At 42.3% G+C, this 22273-nt stretch overlaps 2 protein-coding genes across 3 annotated transcripts; one reads left to right on the top strand and one right to left on the bottom strand.

The window, feature by feature from the left end:
• Positions 1–15539, top strand: LOC115580972 (somatomedin-B and thrombospondin type-1 domain-containing protein). Of its 2 annotated transcripts, none has more exons than XM_030415735.1 (5): positions 1–510; positions 10148–10330; positions 10794–10884; positions 12950–13108; positions 14083–15539. In XM_030415735.1, exons 1-5 carry the CDS (start codon positions 261–263, stop codon positions 14186–14188), a joined length of 789 nt encoding a protein of 262 aa, XP_030271595.1. In that variant the 5' UTR covers positions 1–260; the 3' UTR covers positions 14189–15539. The 2 variants fall into 2 exon arrangements, with proteins under 2 accessions (XP_030271595.1, XP_030271594.1); XM_030415734.1 differs by having other exon boundaries at positions 10145–10330.
• Positions 15540–18192: 2653 nt separating this feature from the next.
• snap29 (synaptosome associated protein 29) lies at positions 18193–22271 on the bottom strand. The gene is made up of 6 exons (XM_030416454.1): positions 22139–22271; positions 21057–21293; positions 20755–20948; positions 20262–20347; positions 19734–19838; positions 18193–19421 (listed from the first exon to the last, which is right to left on the bottom strand). Exons 2-6 carry the CDS (start codon positions 21291–21293, stop codon positions 19261–19263), a joined length of 783 nt encoding a protein of 260 aa, XP_030272314.1. The 5' UTR covers positions 22139–22271; the 3' UTR covers positions 18193–19260.
• Between the last annotated feature and the right edge of the window lie 2 nt (positions 22272–22273).

The raw sequence follows: 22273 nt of genomic DNA, 5'->3' as shown, positions 1-22273 counted from the left end.
CCAACAGTAGCTGTAAAGGGGCGGTGTCCGACACACGGGTAGAGCAGAGCTGGTGCGCACACTGGCTCCACTTTTACGCATCGGTTATCCGTGTAGGTGTCAATGCCGAAGTTACCTCGGATTTGGATTTTATGTAGAAACCACCACCTCCCTCTTTACAGAAGAATTGCCTTTTAAGAAGAACCATCCGAAGTGACGCAGCAGCAGCAGCACCAGCAGCAGGAGTGTGTGGAGCAAGTGGACGCAGAAAAGTTTCAGTCATGGGAGCGCGTGGATGGAGCTCAGCGCGCCTAGGGCTCGTCGTTTGTGGATATTTTGCGCTTTTCTGTGGGGAGATTTTTCCACAGGCCGAGGCGGGCTGCCGGGAGAGAGAGAGCCCGAACTGCTGCACCGGCCGGAACAACGAATGTTTTGAGTACACCAAGAGAAAAACGGTGTGCTACTGTGACACCTACTGTCAGAAAACCGGAGACTGCTGCGAGGACTACAAGCGTGTGTGCCAAATATCTGGTGAGTTGCTGGTTCCGTCTCCAATTTTGCATCAATTCACTTCAGAAATGGTTGACTTCTTTCCTTTGAAAGTTCAAAATCACACAAACAGAAGTCTCAAAACCATGCTGTATGCTGATTCAACGTTCTGTTCAGTGATGCCTGTTGTTCATTGTTGTCCAGTTTGAGCCAGAGATGGCTGACAGTGAGGTGACACGGAGACGGTGAGACATACTACACATAGCTGTCTCTAGTGCACCCATTAAGGCTGTTTGTTTAAAGTGACCAGACAGAGGTGCCCATTAGTAGGGGTGCCTCCTGTCTTCATGGTGTATGTGTGGTTGAAGTTTGTAGGGCTGACCTTTGACCTTGCGGTGAAGTGGTTGGAAAGTGGAGCGAGCGATCATAACAGTCACAAAACCAGCATGTCAGCCTTCTCTTCAGTTCACAAAGAATAAAGTGCGCTGCTGAAAACAGTAGATTGAGGTTATTTTTCAACTGAATCCCCAAATTGTGAGTGTGCCTTACCTCTCCCCCTCATCATCCTGCCCGCCTGCTGCTGCTATATATGGACAAATGAGGGGATGGACACCATGGGAACAGACGGCCAAAGATGGTCAGGATTACTGACAGTGGAGCCGTGTCTGTGTGAGATGTGAGTGAGGTAGCTCTTACAGTATGTTGAGAGATCTCAAGTTCACCAGAGGATTGACTGTCTGTATACAGATACGCTCAGAGTGGCACCCTCGCCCTAAGTGCACGCTAACAAGCACCTGTAGGCTCAGTCCTCAGAGTCAAAGAGCTCTTCAAATGCTGCAGCCATCCCTCTATTTAGGCACATTGAGTGTATACATAGTGAACCTTTGTTTGAGTGTTGTATCTGTGCTGTGATGTGAACGGGCTGCCTCGTCCATTCTTGAGCTCATTACTTAAAAAGTGTGTACAAAAGTGCTGTGATGGAGTGCTTTGTATTTGACCTCACTGTTTACTGTAAAGACGGCTGAGCCACCTGTTAATCCCTGCAGCGTGCTGTCCTCCTGCAGTTATATTCAAAAGTTAGTTTACCTCGTTACTTTCAAACGCTTTCTTTTCAAAACATATGCTTTAGTGAGGTTACATTTGAATCAGAGCCGAACGATATGCAAAAAACAAAACAACAACAAAAAAGGATTATTTATTTTTTTACTCATATGACTCATGATTTTAGGGAGAATTATCATTTTTGCATTTCATTTTACTACCTTGTGGTCTGTGCCAAAAAAGCATGTTCCCTTATGCTCTTATATTTCTGCAGCACCACAATGCTTTCTTTAATTTAGTATGTTGTGGACATTTCACTTGGCCATATTGTGATTTAGATAATATTTTGATTAATTCTTCAGCCCTAGTTTTAATGTATTATCACAACTTGAGGACCCCTTAACTGCTACAGCTGTATGTTGGGGCACATTTGTGATTTTGGGCTATATAAATAAAGTTAGAGGGGCTAAAACATTCAAAAACACCTTTATAGACCAGGTGACATGTGAGAAATTTGAGTTGAAATGTGAAACTTTTTCACAAAAAGCATGAAACTTGGCACACTTGTACGGTTTGGGGCACCGTGCCCAGAGGATTAAGCTTTCAAAACTCATCACACCATGCAGCCAACAGACATGGTATCATTAAGTCTAGTCTAGGTTCTCAGATGCTGTAATTTTTCATCTAACATCATCAATTATTCGCCTGAACTGTTTTTGATGTTGTCTGTGGTATTATTATGATTCTTGACCATCGAATCATGGAGGTAGACATTGCCTTTTCAGCGTTATCATGTATGGTTCTGGAGATATGACGTGGAAAACATAATTTGGTTGCGGCTGAAAGTGAAGCGGTCGCCATTGATGCATGTTCAGGGCCCCAAACTGTACAAGTGTGCTAAGTTTGATGCTTTTTATGAAAAAGTGAGCATTATTTTCATTGCGCAATTCAACTGTCAAGCTGCCAAAACTCTCCTAACACTAGATAGAATGTGTGTGTAAAAGAGTAGTGGTGAGACCTTTTCAGTACAATGAATAACACTCGGGCATTAGACTAAATTTACAACACACTGGATGAAATATTGCATCTCAATTTGTTCTTTTTATCCACCGATCAGTCAAAGAGGCATGCAGAGACAGCATTTATCAGCCAGCTGAGTGCAGTCCAGGCATCACTTGATCCATCCCATGCGCCTGCCAAGCTGAAACTTCACAGAATAAGCTCAGAGTAGCACCTCAGGTCAGTGTTGAGTCATCACTGTACCGTTCAACAGCAGCTGGTCCCTCAGGGGTCAGCTAACGGCTGCCATGTGCATCGCTTCACTCACGTGTCAGACGGGGATTTTGGCGCAGTGAGACCAGAATCACACAATGGTAAGATGCAGGTGTTACAGGTCTGATAATGTTTCACTGTCTGCTGAATATTTTATGTGACAAGCCCAATAATCATACGAATCAGAATGATTTATTCTCATGGTTGCAATGACTTATGACTGCTGTATGGATCAGTGAGCGTGGAGTGATGCTGAGAAAAGCCCCTTGGCATCCTCCCTCTGCAACCTGAGCATCTCTACGGTAAAAACAAAACACACAATTAGCTCAGCTCCATCAAAGCACCCCGATGTTTTCTCACCCACATCACACTCGGACTTTATCTGATCCTGATCCCGCAGCTCTGCAACACATCGGGGAGTCGGTCTGTCTGTGTACTGTCTGTCACAGTCTGTAAGTCAGCTGTGGCCAAGCAGGGAGCTCGGAGTGGGTGTCAGAGGAGAGACAAAAAAGACCACAATTAAAAGCATTTTCGAGTGTGATACGATTCTCTCCAGAGATGTTGGTCAAATGAAGCATTTGGCAGGAATTTGTGTTGGTTGTAAACAGCGTGGAGGATGTTCCCATACTCCTTTGATTTATAGGACTCTGTTAAGAGCTGTGAGGAATTAACTTTAAACAAGAGTGAAGATAGTGTTGGAATGAAAATAAATCCTCCCTACAACACATACAACTTAAAGTGATGTGCCCAGCTCTTTGTGGCCTGCCAAGTATGAAATCTTTCTACACCTGACTGGCAGAATACTGTGCCAAATGCTGGGATGTTTTTTTTCCTTTCAGTTTTAGTCTGGTGTTCAAACGTGTTGGCTTTTTCGGTAACAACAACATTCAAGCAGAAAAATCCATCAAAATCAGCTGCTGGAAAAATCTTGGGGCAGACATGAGTTATTGAGGTGTACATTCATGCTTAGTTTTATATCCTCAAGTTTGTTTAATAGTTCTTGAGGTTTCAGAGTTGATATACAGCAAGCTGACATCATTTGTCATCCAAACCACTCTGCATAGCTTGGTGATGAGTCTGGCTTCTAGCAGCGGGTCTTGATTCTCCGCTTGGATTGCCACGTTAACATCTCACAGAGGAAACTAAGCTCAAGCACTTTTGGTATTTTTGTTGCAAATAATTTTACACAAGAGGTAGAAATTAAATTTTAATTCATCATTTCCAATTCAGTCATGACTTCTAACACAGTGCATCATGGGAGAGGCGCTGTGTTAGCTGTGCACTAACCAACACTCCTCAGGTGCTTCAAGCTCCCAGTCTGGCCACAGTCAGCTAATGGGACCACTAGCTGCACGGCTAATTGAGCTAACTAGCTAATAGCAACTACTGTTTGAAGCGGTTAGCTGCCACTTAGCATCAAGTAAACCTACATGTCAATCAGGAAACTCAGTATCATCGAGAGTTGTGGCAGAGCAGCTGCTGGAAAATCAGAAAATATTTGCAAAATTCTTGCATAATGTTGCTTTAATTAACTCATTGTGAATTTCCAGTAATAACTCAGCAGCTACTTGATGTTATCATGAGCTAATGAGGGACAACTTAGTTACCCTCTGCTCAAGTACTCAGTATCACTTCACTGGACAGGGCACAACATAGTAACTAGTGATTAAGTAATTAGTAATATATAAGTTATCCCTAGTTTGCTTTAGAGACAATCAGGAACGCCTCATATATATGTTTCTGAACTAATCAATACCCAATGATTAGTTACTTAAGTAACTCCCAGTATATTCTGTGGCGACTCATCATTATTCTTGAATCACAGTTATTCAGGAATGACTCATTAACGCTTCATTAATTATCAGGTAATTCCTCATTCCTTCCCTACTCTTTCCCGTGTAACTACTGACATTTCTGTGAACTGTACTGTTGAGTGTTACGCTTTTACATTTTTCACATTGCTATGCCGTTACTAATGCTTTACAAATACAGGATATTACTGTAAAAAGCAGACGAGGAGGAGGTCGACCAATAAACATTTCAAATGAATCATACTGTATAGTATGTACAGTGTTAGAAATCCAAGCGGGGAGTTGAGTTCCGGTGTAGGAGTATGTTCGGAAATGATACATCAAATATTTTCCACTTCAGCCCGTAATTCTCTAATTGCTCATTCCTCCTCAGAGACTCTAGACATAAAACTGGCCCACAGGAGGATGGAGGCGGCAGCTCCTCTCCCCTCCCACTTTGGCGTCTGGTAGTTCTCACCTCGGCAGGAAGACCATACTCTAACCTCAGATACCCCAGAGGCTGGCTCATCATTCATCTGTCACTCTTGCAGGCGCTTCTGCTTCTTTGTGTTTCCTTAAGGGCGCGGTGCACTGTCATGCCATGATGTTTGCTTCCACCTTCGTTCACTCCCTCTTCATCTCCCCTGCTTCCCACGCGTTCTTTCTCCAACCTTTATGAGTAGTGGACGTGATGTGATTCAGCTTGACTGAAACTGGCCAGCTGCTGTAGTTTTTGGCACAAACAGCTTCCCGTTCATTTTTCTGATGGTACTCACATAGTCGACTGCACGTAGCGGGATAGATGCTCGTGATGGCAAATTTGATGTCCTTGATCTGGTATCTTCATGAGCAAAAAAACTAAAATGTTAATTCCACGTTGAAGTTGATGGATTTCAACAGAATTATAGGAACCATTTCTTCTGTAGTGAGTAGTCAGATCCTTCAGTACATTCATGCTGTGGTAGAAAAATCAGAGGTAGTAACTGGGACAATTTAAACATAAAACATAAATCTGCGTAGCAAGAAAACACCAGTGGTTAAAGGAAACTTGTATTCTAATTTAGCAACCCTTGAATGGAGCAACACTATAAGAGCAATTGCTTCGCTTGGATACAAATACATTGTGAAGGTGTGCTAGCTAATTTGCAATTTAAGCATGCTAACACGGTAAACTAAAAGGATGAGCATGGTAAATATGGCTGATTAGCATCCGAATGCCTGCATTGATATAGTAAGCATGTTGGCATGCTAGTTTTAGCACTTAGCTTGAAGCACTGCTGTGTTTATGTACAGCCTCACAGAGCCTCTCACATGATCTTAAACATACATAAAAATTGTTAGCAGTCATCTTTTTTATTACCCCTAATGCATCACTCTGTCCACAATTTAAAATACATCTTTGCAATCAACAGGTTCTTCATATCAGAAAAAAACATTACTTGTTCAAGCTAAATTCAGGTTTTCTTTTGCCACAATTCTGTGAATTACTGTGAATTTGTCTTTGACTCGTGTCTGTGAAGGTAAACAGGTCATCCATCGACAAGAGCACATTTTGCGTCCTTTTTTCTGGTGTTTATTGCGTTTGGGAAACGGATATAATGAAGTGTTGTGATGTCACGCAGTGCAAACACTTCTTAGGTGTGACAGAAAATCTGCCTCAGCTGTGTTTGCAATGAATCCTTTTAATTAGTCGTTTTGACTGGCTCCTCTTTTCAAGGTGTCTACAGGAAACATTTATGCGCTAAGTTGTTATTAGGACTCAGTCCCTTGTCCTTCACCACTATTAACAGGCGTATGGTCCTCCCTTGTGTTGCGCAAGAGCTGATGTCTGATGGGACCAAAGCCCAGCTCTCTACATGGGAGGGAAGTTGAGTGGGAAGGTTTTGGGGGTGCAGTGGGTCCTCCAGGGCAGCTGGACATCTGGGTCCAATCAGAGAGGAGATGGGGGGTGGATGGACGGGGGTGGGAGAGTGAAAAGGAGGACCAGAAGAAGGAGACAGATGGGGGAGAAAGAACAAGAGAAAGTGATAAAGGGAGGAAAAGATAAAGCAAATTGGGTGGGCAGGTCTGATAACTCTTTTGTTATGACACCCTTAAATGGACACAGAAACCAGTGAGAGTGGAGGGGAGAGCTAACTAATGCTAATGTGAAAAGCCGGATAGTATGCTTTTATCTGACTGTAACAAGTGTGAGTGGAGATTGGCAGACAAGTCGGGAGATAAAAGTGCTGTTGTTGGATACACATATTTGTGTGACAGGAAGATAAGCTTCAGCGATGTCCAAATAAACTCCTATTACTCTCATTTAGAGCTGCAATCATTAATATGTGAAACACAGCATGATTCACCCTCTCTGGAGATATCTTTAATTTAATGCCCTTGACAGCTATTTGCCTAGTCTGGTTTGATCAGATTTAACTGACAAGAATCAAAGGAACTACCAGCTGTGACCTGATTTTGATCCAATGGTGACTTCACCTTTTTCCAACTTGGTAAGGCCAAACTGGTGACAAAAGCACGAAAGATTTAACAGAAATCCCTTACGAGAAATAACTTTGTTAATTTAAAATTTTGCATGGGAGATCCCTTCATTCATAGAAAGAACATGACTGAGAAAATGCTTTTTAGGGCCCTCTAAACTGATGTCCACTTATCAAACTCATACTCAAAACTAATGGGGGGGCAGTGTAACACAGAGTAACCACTAGAGTAACCGCTGTTGATTGTTTTTAATGTTTACAACTACCTCGTGCCCAAAAAGATTAGAAAACACAAAGTCAATGGCAGATAAAACACCGTGTCTGTATATTATAAAACTCTTGTGTGAAGAGGGCTTCGATTTTTAAGCACTCGAAAACACTCTGTAAAAATATCAGCTGATTTGAAAGACAAAACATGCTGACAACGAGGGCCATTTGTTTCCTGTATTGGGGGTCAAAGATCAGAGGTGGTGTCATGCTCTCCAACCGGGGGACTTTCTCGTCAACAATGGAGGACAGGGGACAACGGTGGCTATAAGCTCTGCGGGTCAGGCTGTGTCAGACTGTCAGCAGGGTTATCATGTGGGTGGTGGGACTGTCGCACTGGTGGTACCAGAAGCAGAGCAGGGGGACCACCACAGTTTGGTAATTGCCTTTTGACCTCTGGGGGCTCAGGGCCAACAGGCTGAGACTTCCAGACAGGGGCCTCACTCCTGTCCTATTGGTGTGTGTGTGTTGTTGTCGATCAGTGGGGCTAATAGCCCTGTTTCCCCCTTTGGTGCGGGAACTCGCTGACCCTCTAGGTTTCATTGCACACCCTAAGCTGCCTTGCGTTTTCCCGCTATGAGATAAACAGCAAAGTCTGCCCCTGCGAACGTCAGAGGATGTAGAAGAGGGAAGGAAAGGCGAGGGGTAAGGATAAGAAGAGGTGGAGGAGGCAGGAGTAGGCAAGCTGATATGGTATCGGATTTTTTCACGCCCATTAGTATTCTTTCAAGAAAGGTTCCCTCTACAAGTCTACACAGGGTAATGTGTATGTCTGTGTGTTTAGGGTGATGACTGAAGGTGGAACAAGCCCAAGTGGGTGGGTTTAATCTGACAGAAATTGCTTTGAATGTGTGTGCGTGTGTGTGTGTCTGTGTGTGTGTATGTGTATATGTGTGTGTGTGTTTGTGAGTGTGTGGTGATCTGGGAAAGGCGAGTGTCAGGTGGGCAGCACTAATGTGCAGGAATGCAGAGATTCCACAGTGGCTTTGTGGATCGGCTGTGTCACTGAGACAGCCCCCCGCCTCCGAAAGCCCAACAGGACCATGGGAATGAACCGAACAGGCGGCACCTTGAAAGCTCTCCCTCGCTCTTTCTCCTGTTCACACACACAGATACTTATTCACTTGCAGCATTGTACTGCGGGGCCGAGCGCATATTATAAAGACAGAGTTAGGTAGATTAGATGGCGAGGGAGGATTAGATTCAGTTATGGTATATTTATCCTCCTCGCTCCCTATAATTTCGCCGAGAACATCTAAGAGCTTCACGCTGGGTGCACCTGCTCTCATTGTATTAAAACTCGTCCATCCTCTACTTGTCTACAAAGAAGCTCCACTCTAATATCAGGTTATTTCAACAAAGGTATTCTGGTGTATATGTTTGTATTTATTAATTACGTGCGTGGGCGTTTGAGACCCTCTCTCATCATTTGTCCGTGTTTATGGAGTGGGCACTTCCTCCTCAAAACAAAGCTGTTAAATGTCTGCCACTATTAAATCTTCGAGTCAGACAAGGCTTGATTGCTGCTTGAGACTCTTGGCTGTGATCAGAGCAGCCATCTAAGTAGTATGGCTTCCTCTCTAGCCTGATGTAATTGACTAAATCAGCCTACTGAATGGGAAGCTTGATTGCTGCTGCTGCTGCTGCTGCTGTGTTTATGTGGTGTGTGTGTGTGTGTTTAATTGTGGGGTAGAGGGAAACCAGAGGGAACAGGATGCAAAATTAGCTTCTTATTTAAATGGCCCCCACATTTGACCTGGGTCACAGACTTCCTGAGTCTGGGGTTTGGCTGATCTGACATTCGTAGATGGTAATGACCCAGTCACTCGTTTTGCTGCCCACCAACCTATGTGCAGGGCAACATCATGCAACTCACTATATCTGGGTGTGTTGCAGCTCACACTTTCAGCCATGCAGTCAGGCATGATAGCAAAGATTAGGGGAATGTTACAGCTACCTCTGGGGTAAAGATCAATTTGTCTGTCAGAATTATAGCATTTAGTGTGAATGCGCCACTGGAGAGTGCTTGAATTTCTTGACTGTGGTCCCTAAAGGTATTTTTAAATCGTCCATACGGGGACAGTTGACCCTAAAAAACAAAAATATATATTTTTCCTCTTACCTGTAGTGTTATTCATCTAGATGGTTTAATTTGAGTTGCTAAGTTTTGAAGATATCAGCAGTAGAAGTGTCCGTCTTCTCTTGAATATAATGGAACTAGATGGCACTCAGCTTGTTGTGCTAAACGTGCTAAAACGACACATTTAATGAAACACAACAGCAATGTCTCTTTCCAGAAACCGTGACCTGGTTACTCAAGATTATCAAGAGACGTTGTTGTTCATTGATGAATAGATGCACGCTTCCTTCTGCGTGGTGGTGTGGTTGGCAAGTAGCTCACAGTAAGGTTTGTGGGTTATCTTGAGTAACCAGGTCATGATTTCTGGGAGAGGACATTGTTGTTGAGCTTTAAGAAAAGTTTTGGGGGCATTTTGAGCACCACAAGCTGTGTGCCATCCAGTTTCATGATATGGATTGGAGGCAGGCATCTCTGCAGCCAGTATCTGCAAAACTATGAAACTCACACCAAAACAGTCTTGATGGATAAAAGGCAACACAGGTAAAAATTTGTATTTGGGTAAACTGTCCCTGTAAATGGAACTCATCTCACCTTTCCAAAATGTTCTTTTCTGTATGTAATACTTAAAGAACCTAAAGCAACCTTAAAAAACAACAAAAAACAACTAGAAGAGACTTCAGATATTTGATGTGTTAGTCCGTTTTTCTCCTAAAACCCTCAGCTGATCACTTTGTCTGCTTCCCTAGCAGCCATTGACTGTGTGGTGGGATCCTGGGGTCCATGGTCATCGTGCACATCTCCATGTGGAGTTGGCAGCACAGAAAGGAGTCGCCAGGTGTCTGTGCCCCCTAGAAATGGAGGCATGCCCTGTCCTGACCTCAAACAGCGACGAGGATGCTTTGGAAACAACGCCATATGCAGCACTGCGAAAGGTGAGCTATTCCATACATGCCCCTACATGCATGCATTTATGCATGCGCACTCTCCCGCTCTGACCTCTGTTTCCTATTAATTTGGTGTTTCAGTATTCTCTGGGGTACCTCTTGTTCACACTTTTACTGTAAGTAAAACATCTGTTCTACAGCCTTACCTCCAGCTGCACTATTTCAAAATCTTCTGTTATCTTCTTAACTATTGAATCATACTCCGTAAACAAACGAACACCAGGACACAGAAACAGTTTTCCAAGTAGAACATTTTCAAGGAAAAATGAGTAATGCTGCACGTCACACTGCTCTGATACCTTTAAGTCATTTTGAGTCATGCAATCAACAGCTACACAGACCACATGTTGGGTGTGTTTGTACCGTCATTAATGTAATTTAAAAAAAAAATGCTTTTCAGTGGAAGCAAGAGCTTATCTGACATGATTGTTGCCTTTCTCATTTCCTGCAGAGGTGGCAAAGATCCTGCCTGATTCTTTCAAGAGGAATTTCAAGGACCCGTGGAGGCGACCACACATGCTGATGAAGGAGGAGAAGGCCAGGTAAAGCCTCTATTAGCACACCACATACAAACACACAGGACGGCTCGCGACTGACTGACCCGGCCAGCCCTCTTTGTTTTTGTCTGTAGCTCCGGCTTTCATGTGCAGCCGCTGCAGAGAGGGGGTAATTACAGCTGAAGTGTGTGGACTGGAGAATGATTGCATTTCCTGTATAGACACTGGGATTTTATAGCAACGAAGGAGTTTCATTTAAAAAGAAAAAGTCATCTATGCATTTTGACTGAAATATATTCAAAAGCATATTTGATTCATACATGTAACTGAAAGCAACGATACGCTCTTTGACTTTTTGCCAGCAATCATTTTATAAAAGAAGACTTTTAGATGTTCACATTCAGGCGTTAACCTCTTTTGTTCCAGCTCGACGCTTCAAAGCTGAATCTGGATTTTACTCCTCATGTTCACTCAGTTACAAAGGTCACTTTAAGATCAACTTTGTGCTCCAAAAGATTAGACACTACAGACCAAGGCAAAGGTTGCCATAGCACGCAGAGCCTTGAAATTGCTTTGACTGTGTAACATGAACGCCGTCGTTGAATATTTTCATCATGAGCTGACCTTTACTGATAAGGCAGCCACAATCCATGTAAAAGGTAATCCCTCCCTGCACGGATGTCATCTTTGATCTGAGCTGATTGCGGATGTTCTCAGAGCCGAAGAATATCAGAGACCAGGGAATAATATCATCATGGATGGTTTCCTGACAGCCCCACAGCATTTTACACTGATTAAAAAAGACATCCGATACTTTTGTTTTGACTGAAATACAGAGCATCGGGGATTGGAGGCACATTACTCATAAATGAGAGCAATCCAGCGTGGATGACACAGAGTCGGGGTGATTTAACACAGACATCTGGTTCCCTGTTATGGCGCTGGTGGAAAATGACCCTGGAAGCCAGGGGTTACCATGGGATGGTAATTGGTAGTTTTCTTTGGATCTCCAGTTATACTGTATATGTGACAGATTGAATGAGTAATATTTTGACAGAGAGGAGGAGGTTGTGGAGGTTTAACACCTGTGTTATCTGCCAGGAATTAAGACATAATTGCATCGTGTGTTTTCTTTAAAGTAAGGCATTTTAGTGGTTTGATCAGAGATTTACTGGAGAAAGTAGGGAAACTGAGCAAATGCATGTGTGCATGATGTGTTTGCATAATGTTGAAGTAATCCCAGAGACATATGCTAATGCAAACTGCTGATAGAATCCATCCAGCATCAGTGATTATGTTCATGATTCACTTTTCACCACTCTCTAAACCATTTGCATGTTTGCCTTGAAGCAAAACTGTCTTCAAAATGCAGGCACGAACACTCTGAATTAGACCTGAACAATGATATGTGTTACTGGTGGAAAAGGTCTTAAAGAAAAGAAAAAAAAAAACGACAGCTTTATGTTGTCTTTGACAAACCGCCCCACTGGGGATGGTGTTTTGTCACAGCTGACTGAATCAGAGACAAAATAAATAGTGCAGGAGTTCAAAGTGCCTGCCAGAGAACACAGTGTGCAGAAAAACAAGACTTTATTATTGTTTCCAGTGCACAGAGTGAGCTGTGTTGATAGAAGGATACTGCAGGTGACCATGACACTGCTGGATCACCTTCAAATGGAGCCAATCTCTTATCGAGGCGTTTAATTTGTCCTTTGTCTCGTTATAGCCGTGATCAAGCACAGCTTGCTGGGTTGGATCACCACTTGGCTTTCATCAAACAGGCCTCGGTGGATGTAGGGAAGAGGAGGGCTGACTTATGTAGAGTGTCGAAATCTCTCTTGCCTTGCCGTGTCTTCATTTGGATGACTTCCATTTTTCTTTTTTTGCTGTTTGTGATGCCGAGGGGCAATTGTGAGTGACTGATAAAAGTCCTAAGTTATAACAAACATTGCTGAGCTCTTGGCTTCTGAGCTGTATGAGCAGTTTCGTTCCCACAGGATGACATCTGCAGGTTTTTGATCCAAAAATGCGTGATTAGACTTCTTGAGCCATGTATTATTGTCAGTCTGAATTTGAGTCATTCTTTCTCTTTCTTTCTCTCTCATCGCAGTTACTGTGTGTACCTGCGGGTGAAACAGGCCAGTGCAGCATGTAAATTCAAACTGTGGAGCGCTCATCTGGTGAGAGAGAGGCTGGTCTGTGCAGAGTGTCAGAGCGATGCCATGTCAAAGTCAGACCGCTGCGGAGGCGACGGCCTGGAGAGCACCAGGTAAACCAAAGAATCAACGCTAAAGATGCGGTACACTCCTGACAGCTTGTGAGTTGAAGGTAGTTGGCCTGTGTATAACTTATTATACAGCTCTGTCTTTTGCATACATGAGAAAGGCACTTAATTGCCCTTGATATACTTAATGGTTGAAACCTTCCACGAAAGTGGTATAAAGCCAAGCAGTGCATATTAATTTACTGTGTAACTAGAAAGGAAATCAAAGTTATTCATAATCTAATTTATTGTAGTTGTGAACAAGCAACAAAATATTTAAATAACGTAATAAGTCTTAGTTTGACAGAGCATCAATTTAGTTCCAATACATAGCTCCGTGGACAATCATCATTTGAGCTAAGCTAATGTAGATATATCATCCAATATACAGAGTGTGCAGAGCCATAACAATAGTCCATTATTTTGGCTTGCGTTGGATGATTTCAACAAAATAGTTCCCCATGTACTTGAGGTGGCCTTTACCCTACCCACACTGTCCTGAAAACAACATCTTCACTCAGGCTGACTCTTTGTTCTACCAATCAAAACGCATGCCATCAGAATGATTTTAAATTAAATTACATAAAAGGTCCACACAAATTGGATTTTTAATAACAACTAGAATGGCACAGTAGAGTGCATATCTCTGTGAAGGCTCAACGGTACCCTTTTGTACTCACTCATAGATACCAGTCACCAGAAAAAGATCCATACGTTATTCCCTGAGATAAACAAAAACATGACAAAGAAATACGCCCTATCATGCAATGTTAAAGAAAATGAGACAAAAATTCCTGGATCTGTCCTTCATCCAAGTTTGATGGTAAGCCGTTCAGTTGTTTTTGTGTAATCCTGCAGACATTCCAAACCAGCTAACAGACAAGGGGTGAAAACATAATCTTCTTTACGTAGGTAAAAATAAACTTTTTCCATTTGGTCACCAACTGCTTCATGCCTGCTCGGTTCTTTCTCCTTCCTAGAACATTCTGGGCAGCGGCTTCAGTCCCGGGCTGCCATGGTTCCTGGGTGCGGGAGTCGTCCTCTGAGGGCTGCCGGTGTCCTCCCTACTCTGTGCTCTTCGTGTGAGCTGACGTATATACTCCAGACATCCGTATGCAGGGACAAGATTTCCCTCAACACCTTCTGCTAACCGTGGAGAGCCCTGCCAGCCAAGCCAGACCCCTCTGATCCAGATTACTGGATGGGTAACTCAAGGAGATCAGCAGCATCCTGCCACTTTTTCCTTTCACCTCATACTCTGTACTGTATACACTATTGCTAAGCACACAGACATTCTTGCATTTAATTTCAGATTTTACAGCCACGTTATGTACTTACTCTCCTCCAAAGCACAGCAACATCTATATGCCTTTTTACCTCTGAATCTTTGCTATCTACCTCCATCAATGCAAGTGCATTTGTTAATGCATAATGTATAAATATAGAAATATATTATTTTGCTTTATACATTTTCTACTTTTGATTGTTTATGTGTTATGTATATGTGTTGTCTATATAGCTACACTTATTTGTATCCAACAGTTTAAACACCAAACAGCAGTTGCTGCGCCTAGTTTGAGTCCCAATCCGAAGGGTCCTGAAATCACCTGCAGGTTGGAGAAGCTGCAAACTGGTTCATCCAAATTGTATCCACTGCTAGAAATCCTTGAGTCAATATATCTGTGTTTTACAGTTCTGTCCCTGTTACTATTTCCTTTTGAACGAAAGCATTTATACCAGCAAGTCAAGTTGAATATCAGGTATTAATCCTCAGGTGCTGAGATTTGTGTCTTTGTTTCCCATCAAGCTTCCTTTTTCACGTCTGCCTCTTCCGATTGGTCGGTCGCTGATGTGTTTGATAGTTTAAAGTGACTCATAGCTGACATCAGTCACATCTGTTTAGACCCTAATGTTGTTGGAGAGGAAAAAGAGCCATTTAAGAGAATTTAACAGTGGTTCTCTCTGTCCTCTGTGTCCAAGACTGAAAAAGAATTGCTTCATAGCTGTTTTCTTCTCACTCCCACTCCTGCTCAGAGACGCTATTAACCTCCCAAGGGAGTTTTATCTGCAAATTATCATCCAATATAACTATCACATGCAGTCATGCCCAAGATACTCCCGTTTTATTAACAGAGTCTCCTCCCAGCACTCCCCACAGCTCTTTCGTCTGCACTTGTCGCCTCCACAGCCTCTGTGAGTCAGTGAACTGGCTCGGTACGCCTCCCCACATCTCCTGTACTGCTGGTTTAAGAGGAGGACCGGTGTAGTCTCAGTAAAGGGCTTTTTCTCTCCGGGAAGCTGTGACTTTCTCTTTCTCTCCCACGTCTGTGTCTGTGTTTGTGTGTTTATTTATTATAAAACAGGTGATGATTTTATTAGTGCAGCACAGCATACTCTGTACACTGTCCATTAGTGAAAATAAACAACTATACTGTCATTTGTCCACCTCTTGTCATATTTTCCAACGCCGGTATGTCATTGCGTCATGGCATCCAGATAACCCAACATTTACACAGACCGCCATTAGCATTTCTGACCCTTACCCTCTGCAATTACCACCGGGAGCACTGTTAAGTATATGCCTCAGTTTGACCGGTGATTGCACGCAGCGCTGCACAGTTGAAAGAAGAGCGCCGCTGAACGTACGCACATTAATGCAAACATGCACCAATCAACGCATTTTTGTTGCATTCCTGACATTTCATCCCCCTTTGGTGTCAACTGGATGACGACAAGTAAAATGGCAACTAATGTGTATAATCATGTCTTTGTGCTGCGTTCTCCTACAATTTGTAGTTTGTTGTTGTGACATAACTGAAAGAGATGATGAGTGGACGACTTACATCACCTGTAAACACATCTGTCGCATTTTTTTGTTAACGTTTTTTTACAGAATGCCGAATTTGAGAGCCAGTTCGCCTCCTCCTTCTTATGATAGACAATCAAGTGAACATGGAGGACTCTGACCTGGAGAGTTGTTTATGAAGCTGCTGCTCCTTGTCCTTGCTGGAAGTTTTAAACCAAAATGTAAGAACCTTCTAATGCTTTCCAGATTATCTTTCTTCCTGATAAATCCATGTTATTGCTTTTTAATCAGTCTATTTACTGTACAGTTAAGGCCTTCGTTACAAGGGGTGTAAACAGGTAGGTAATGAGACTAAACAGAGAAAAAAGGTGAGGTGAAGGACAATTTAGGATGGATTTGACAATGTTAACCTTCCATGTGCCACATATTTAGGGCTTTGAGTTGATAAAATATTGAAACCCACTTACTCCCCCATGTTTTGTTTGAAAAAAAGGAAAATGATCATTAAAGGACTTTTGTAAGATCTAACAAATCAACACTTCCCACATTAGTCCTTTGAGAGGGATTCATACTCCTGGCTTCTTTCATGTGTTCCATCTCAGCGGCACTTGAACTCTACCTCCTCCATTAATCTCTCCAGCTCTCCCCTTTCTCTGTACTCCTCCCTCCCTCTCACCGGCTCCCTACCAAACTCCCCTCCGTCAGCACAACTCTTTATTTTCTCTTACTACAACAGTGGCAATAGAGTGCTGTCAGCCTGACAGTCCATCCCTTCTGAAGCAGGCTTTGCCCCCCTGGCTGCCCTGCCTCTGCTGCTAACCCGCTTTCCAAAGGGCAGGAAGGCCCGTCTCTGGCCCAGTGCCTGATGGGCTCCGACAGCAGTGTGTTCTGGGATTACGCCCGCTGAAAAGGGGGGCATTCCAGCACCGGCGGCCTTTGTCACAGCACGGCCACTGTTTGCTTTTGACAAGACAGCTGTTCAAAGCCCTCCCGGCCCCCACGGATGGAGTTAAGGGAAAGGACCCAGGGGTGACTTCCGTTTGATGGTCGGTGTTGGTGCCACCTCCACCTGAGGTCGCTTCAGCAGTGTATTTATCCCCAGTATGTGCACCTCTTACATAACTGCATTTGAGTCACAGAAGCAACATTTCCATCCCGCAGCTTGGAAAACGTTCCCTCCATCGAGGTGCATCTTCTTTCGTTGACCAAAACAAAAATGGCAACTGCTCAAGCAAGGTGAAACTAATTTCATGTGTGCATTACTGCAATTACCTGACACTCAAACTATATTTCCATCAACCTTGTTTGCCTGCACACACACACACACACACACACACACACACACACACACACACACACACACACACACACACACACACACACAAACACACACGCTTGCAGCTTGGACACAATCCAATGCATCAATTTACTCCTCCATATATTAAATATTTTTGAGGAGATACACAACACTAACCCTGCCAATTAATCAAAGGGTTTGGTTCTGCAACTTCGAAACCAGGCTTCAAATACAAAAAAAAATGAATAAAATAAAAGACATCTCTAAAAACATGCTTCAGAACTCACAAAAACTCCTTCTAGTGTAGACATGCAGGGCCCTCCCTCAGCTTGGGGCCCTGGATAGTTGGTACCCCCATTTCCCCCTTTGTGTCGCCCCCATGTTGCGTATATCTACGTGTTTTTGGGAAGTGTGTACTGTAATTAGCAAGTCATCCTAATGAGGGCCTCTGTAGGAGCAGCTGGCCCAACTCAGAGGAATGATAATGAATAGACACCTCAGCACGGGGAGATGAGCTACACACAGCAACACAGCTGGAACAAAACAGGGCCAGAGTAGTAAACACGGGCACGTCCAACAGTATGTTGACCATATTGAAAACATGCAATCCACCAGATCGTGTTTTAAAGTACTGCACTTCATTACAAGACAGAATATTGTTGGTATATTGTGATTTCAGTAAGAAGTAGGTTAAAAATCGAGGTTCATAATCATTTTGGGAGTGTTGATGTTATTTTCAAGAGCAATTTAAATGTTCTTGGTCTGTAAAATGGTCCCTACTGTACTTTAATCCAAACAATCGGTTTATCACAATGCATCAAAAATGAAAAGAAACTGTACAAACATTTACGACCCACTGAATGATTCCCAGTTGCATCTTTCTTCAAGGGGCCACGCAAATTCCACTCTAGAAACGTAGCACCACCTGGTGGTGATTTTGACTTCCTGCTCCACTTGAACGGGCAACACGATCGATTAAACTGAGAATCCCCTTACAAATGACTTTATTGAGGCTTTGATTAGAATACGTGACATACTTTTCTTCAATACAATAGCATTGTGTTGTAACTCATAAACGTAGTAGTGGTTCAACCTACTCATAAATGTATGCTGGGGAGGATATATGATTATAATAATGGGGATATTCTTTCGGTTTTGAGGTTTTATATCCACAGCTAGCTTGTTCACATTGTTTTTGTTGCTGTACAACCTTTCCCTCAGTCACATTCTGCAGTATTTTATAAATTTATCAATAAAAGCAATTTTTATAAAGCCGGGGAAAGCAGTGAGGAACAGAGACAAACTTTAAACAAACAATGTGAAGCAGAGAAAAAACACCAGAATCATGGCACAATACCAAAAGGTGTTCATACAAATGATCTGTAAGGCAAGAGTGACTTGAGTAAGACATCCAAAGTGTTTTTGCACATACGTGAAGGCAGGTCCAGAAAATAGACATGCAAACCATACACACAGAACATTCCAGTTTTAGACATATGCCGTGTTTCTGTCTATCTAATGAAATATTCATTATTAGATCCTCATTTGTCAAACCATTCATCTGTTCTGCCTGAATGATGAGCAGGCCTGTAGCCATTTGTGTGTTTTTGGGCATCAAGAAAAGTTGATCGAATCAATCAAATTCAGCAGATTCCACATCCAGATGGAAGTTTGGTGGATAATGATGGGACAACAAAAAGCTTAGACAGACTTACATCCAATATACAAATGGAATAGAGTCTTTCCTTCAAAGTACATAAGCAGACAAATCAGTGAAGTGGCAGGAGGATGTTCTACAGAAACTTAGATTCATGGGCAAACTTGAAACAGAAATGAATGGTAAATGACTTTTCAGTCATACAAGATAAAAAACAGTATGCATGACAATAGGCTCATTTGCATATCAGCCACAGTTACATGTTCCCATCGATAAAACAATTATAGAAAAATCAAAGAACACAAAGTATATTCAACAGAGACCAGGGTGGAGAGCCAAGTGAGGGGATGACCTGTTGCTGTCTTTTGCCTCCGTGACGAAAGTCCAAGTGTTTGTTTTTATTTGAGGTTCTTAATCTGTTGGTTTGTGTTGTGGATCTTCAAATCCATCTTGTCCGCTTTGTTCAGCAGAGCATCAATAGAGTCGTCCTGGCTGTCAATCTCAGACTGGAGACCGAGACCGAGGCTCTTCAGTCTGCTCAAGCCACTGCACATATCATCTGGGTAATTCACAAAAGGACATCTGACATTACTTAATGGAAGAATAAAATATTTCATTATAATAGATTTTTGAGGCATACTGTCGTAAATTAAATGTATTTTTTTTCTAAAGAATTACAAAAACTGTAACTACAGTACCGCACAAAATTTAAATAATTGTTATTCAATCATTGTTGACAGCACTGATATCATCCCCGTGTACTTCTCTTTGGCTGCATTGTATAAATCTGTATTTATTTATTTATTTATTTATTCATTCATCAAGTAGAAATACGAACAAATCCAACAAAAATGTTTTTGTTTTTTTTTACCTAAGTTGTTGTCCAGGGTCTGGTGAGCCTCCTTCAGGTGTTTGTTCTTAGGGTATCCATTCTGGCTAGATGAGCTGTCATCTAATGACGCAGAGGCTCCAAATCCTGGAACATAGAAATTAGACATAGTGGCAGTCAGTTTGTGGTGTGATTATACCACGCCATTTTATTTTATTTTGCCTTTATTTAACTGGCTTTGTCCCGTTGAGATCACAGATCTCTTTTACAAGGCAGACCTGACCAATAATGGCACCAACACAGAATTACAAATGCAAATTAACAGAAAAAGCACACTCAAATCTTCTGATCTGCACACAGATTTATGTTCAGTCTGCATATTGTTCCATGCAGCGGGTGCCAAAAACCTCAAAGCTTTCTTTACCAATTTGGGACGACTTTGGTCACAACAAATTGCAAAATGTCAAGAGAACAAAGACTGGTTTCCATATTTCTAGTTTAAAAGAGAAGATAAGTAAGCTTTTTGAATAAAAACACACCAGTGACTGCAGGTGTTGTGCACACTCTTACCTCCTGTATCCAACTTTCTAAGGTTGGGGTGGCTGGCTTGGTACCTATCTTCATGTCCTCTGCTGTTGGACAGGGCGCTCTGTAATCTGAGAAAGTCAGATAACAAATGTTCAGGTGACCCTTACAACACGACACACAAACATACCAATTCCGTGGATATACTAAAGGAATAGAGACTATAAAATATTTGCGGGGGGAGATGAGTAGGTACCTCTAATATTTGTGTCATTCCATTATTTATAGAGCCTGCTACATAAGTGAAAACATGTTTGTGGTGGAAGATAATGCCCATTTTCTTCTAAACTTCGGTAGGTAAAGTACAATTACATCTGAGCCTATGGCTTAAATACAGAGACATCCAAAGTAATAAGTATAAGTAAAATATGGCTGTAACTGTCATGATCTTAGTTCAAGGTTTATAGGCTGAAGTTGTTTTTAATGTAATATCCGAGTCAATAAACTGTCTGAATGACTTAACCATAGTGAATCTAACCTGTCACTGGCCTCATATGAGTTTGGCTGCTCAGGTGGTGGTTTTGTCTCTGGCTTGCCCTTGAAGTAATTGACAAGACCACCCCACACACTCTTGATACTGGTAATGTGCTTCTGGCTGGTCTTCAGATCCTGATCCATGTTGTCCAACATCTTGTCCGTCCTCTTCAGAACCTCCCCCTGTCGCATCAGCTCCTATAGAGACAATGAGAGAGAGAGAGGGAGTGAGGGAGAGAAAATTGAGAGAAATTACAAGATTGTGACCCTCTCGGACACAAGGAAAGTCTGTGTGGTTTGACATACCTCAGCAGTTTCCACGCCCATCTTCTCTGATTCATGAATGAGGCTAAGCGAACGGTAACTGCTGTCCACAGCAGACTGGGCTGTACGCATCACTTCCTGCTGGAGGTACCTCTGCCTCCTCTCTGCGTCACTCATTCCACTATCATTGGGGTCATCATCAAACCCCCTACTTTTAGGCTTAAAATCTTCCTCATCGTCATCATCTGCAAATGGGTTGTGGGATTTAGGGTAGGCCATCTGTGGAGCAGACACGAATTTAGTGCTTTTCCAGAGCTTTCACTGACATTCCCCGCATTCTCTTTGTCAAACAAATATTTCAAGGACCGCAATTTTAAAAGTTAACTTTAATTTCAAAACATAACATAGATTCTGTAAATCGGCTGGACAGTGGGGATTTCGAAAATGCTTGAAATTAAGACCAAATAATGTCGGAACAAAACTAAACTCTTAGTTGGCTGATTTCACATTCCGAATATACATTTATAACTGCCTTATTAGAATTTTATTTCACAACAAATGAAAACGACTGGAGTTAAATATGCTGGTAGCTTTTACATTACACAACTTATCTAGTTAGCTAAGCAATTTGTAGAGATAGTTATTCATTCTGAAACTAATAAACCATTTTCTGAAATAAGCTATGTAATGACAAGCTGACATGATGTCTTGTTGACAACTGTTAATTGGATAGGCCTATTGCTGTTCCAATCTTTACAGAATTAAAGCTAGCTTTAGATTGTTAGCTTCTAGCTACAAACTTCCACAAAATAAAAAAAGTTTTTAACAATGTAGGGAGTCGGTACACATGTCTCATATCAATCATACGCTTAATCAACTACTAGATTACATAAACAAACACTAATATATTACATTATTGAAGTGTACAATAACTATGTTTGAAATGTTAATGCTAGCTAAGGGGTGTTGCTTAAAGTTAGCTATTCAACTGCTAACCAAATACCACACCCATGAGACAAGACAAGACGGCGCTGAGTCATTATTGACATGTTCTTCTCGTATAACAGATGCTAACGAGAATAAAATTGTAACGATCATAGGCACAATCAATTTAACAGACGAACCTTTGACCGTCGGAGCTGTAGATGTTGTTGCTGCTCTATCAGCTGACTGTTAGGCTAGTGAAAACTTCCTGTCACGTTTGGTGACGTAGCCGTGTGCTGTCCCAACGGCTAGTCCTGCGCAACAAAAACGCATAT

The sequence above is a fragment of the Sparus aurata genome, chromosome 5 (assembly GCF_900880675.1).
Source record: "Sparus aurata chromosome 5, fSpaAur1.1, whole genome shotgun sequence".
In the NCBI taxonomy this organism is placed as follows: domain Eukaryota; kingdom Metazoa; phylum Chordata; class Actinopteri; order Spariformes; family Sparidae; genus Sparus; species Sparus aurata.
Note: the sequence above shows the minus strand (reverse complement) of the source record. Positions and strands in the feature narration are given on the sequence as shown.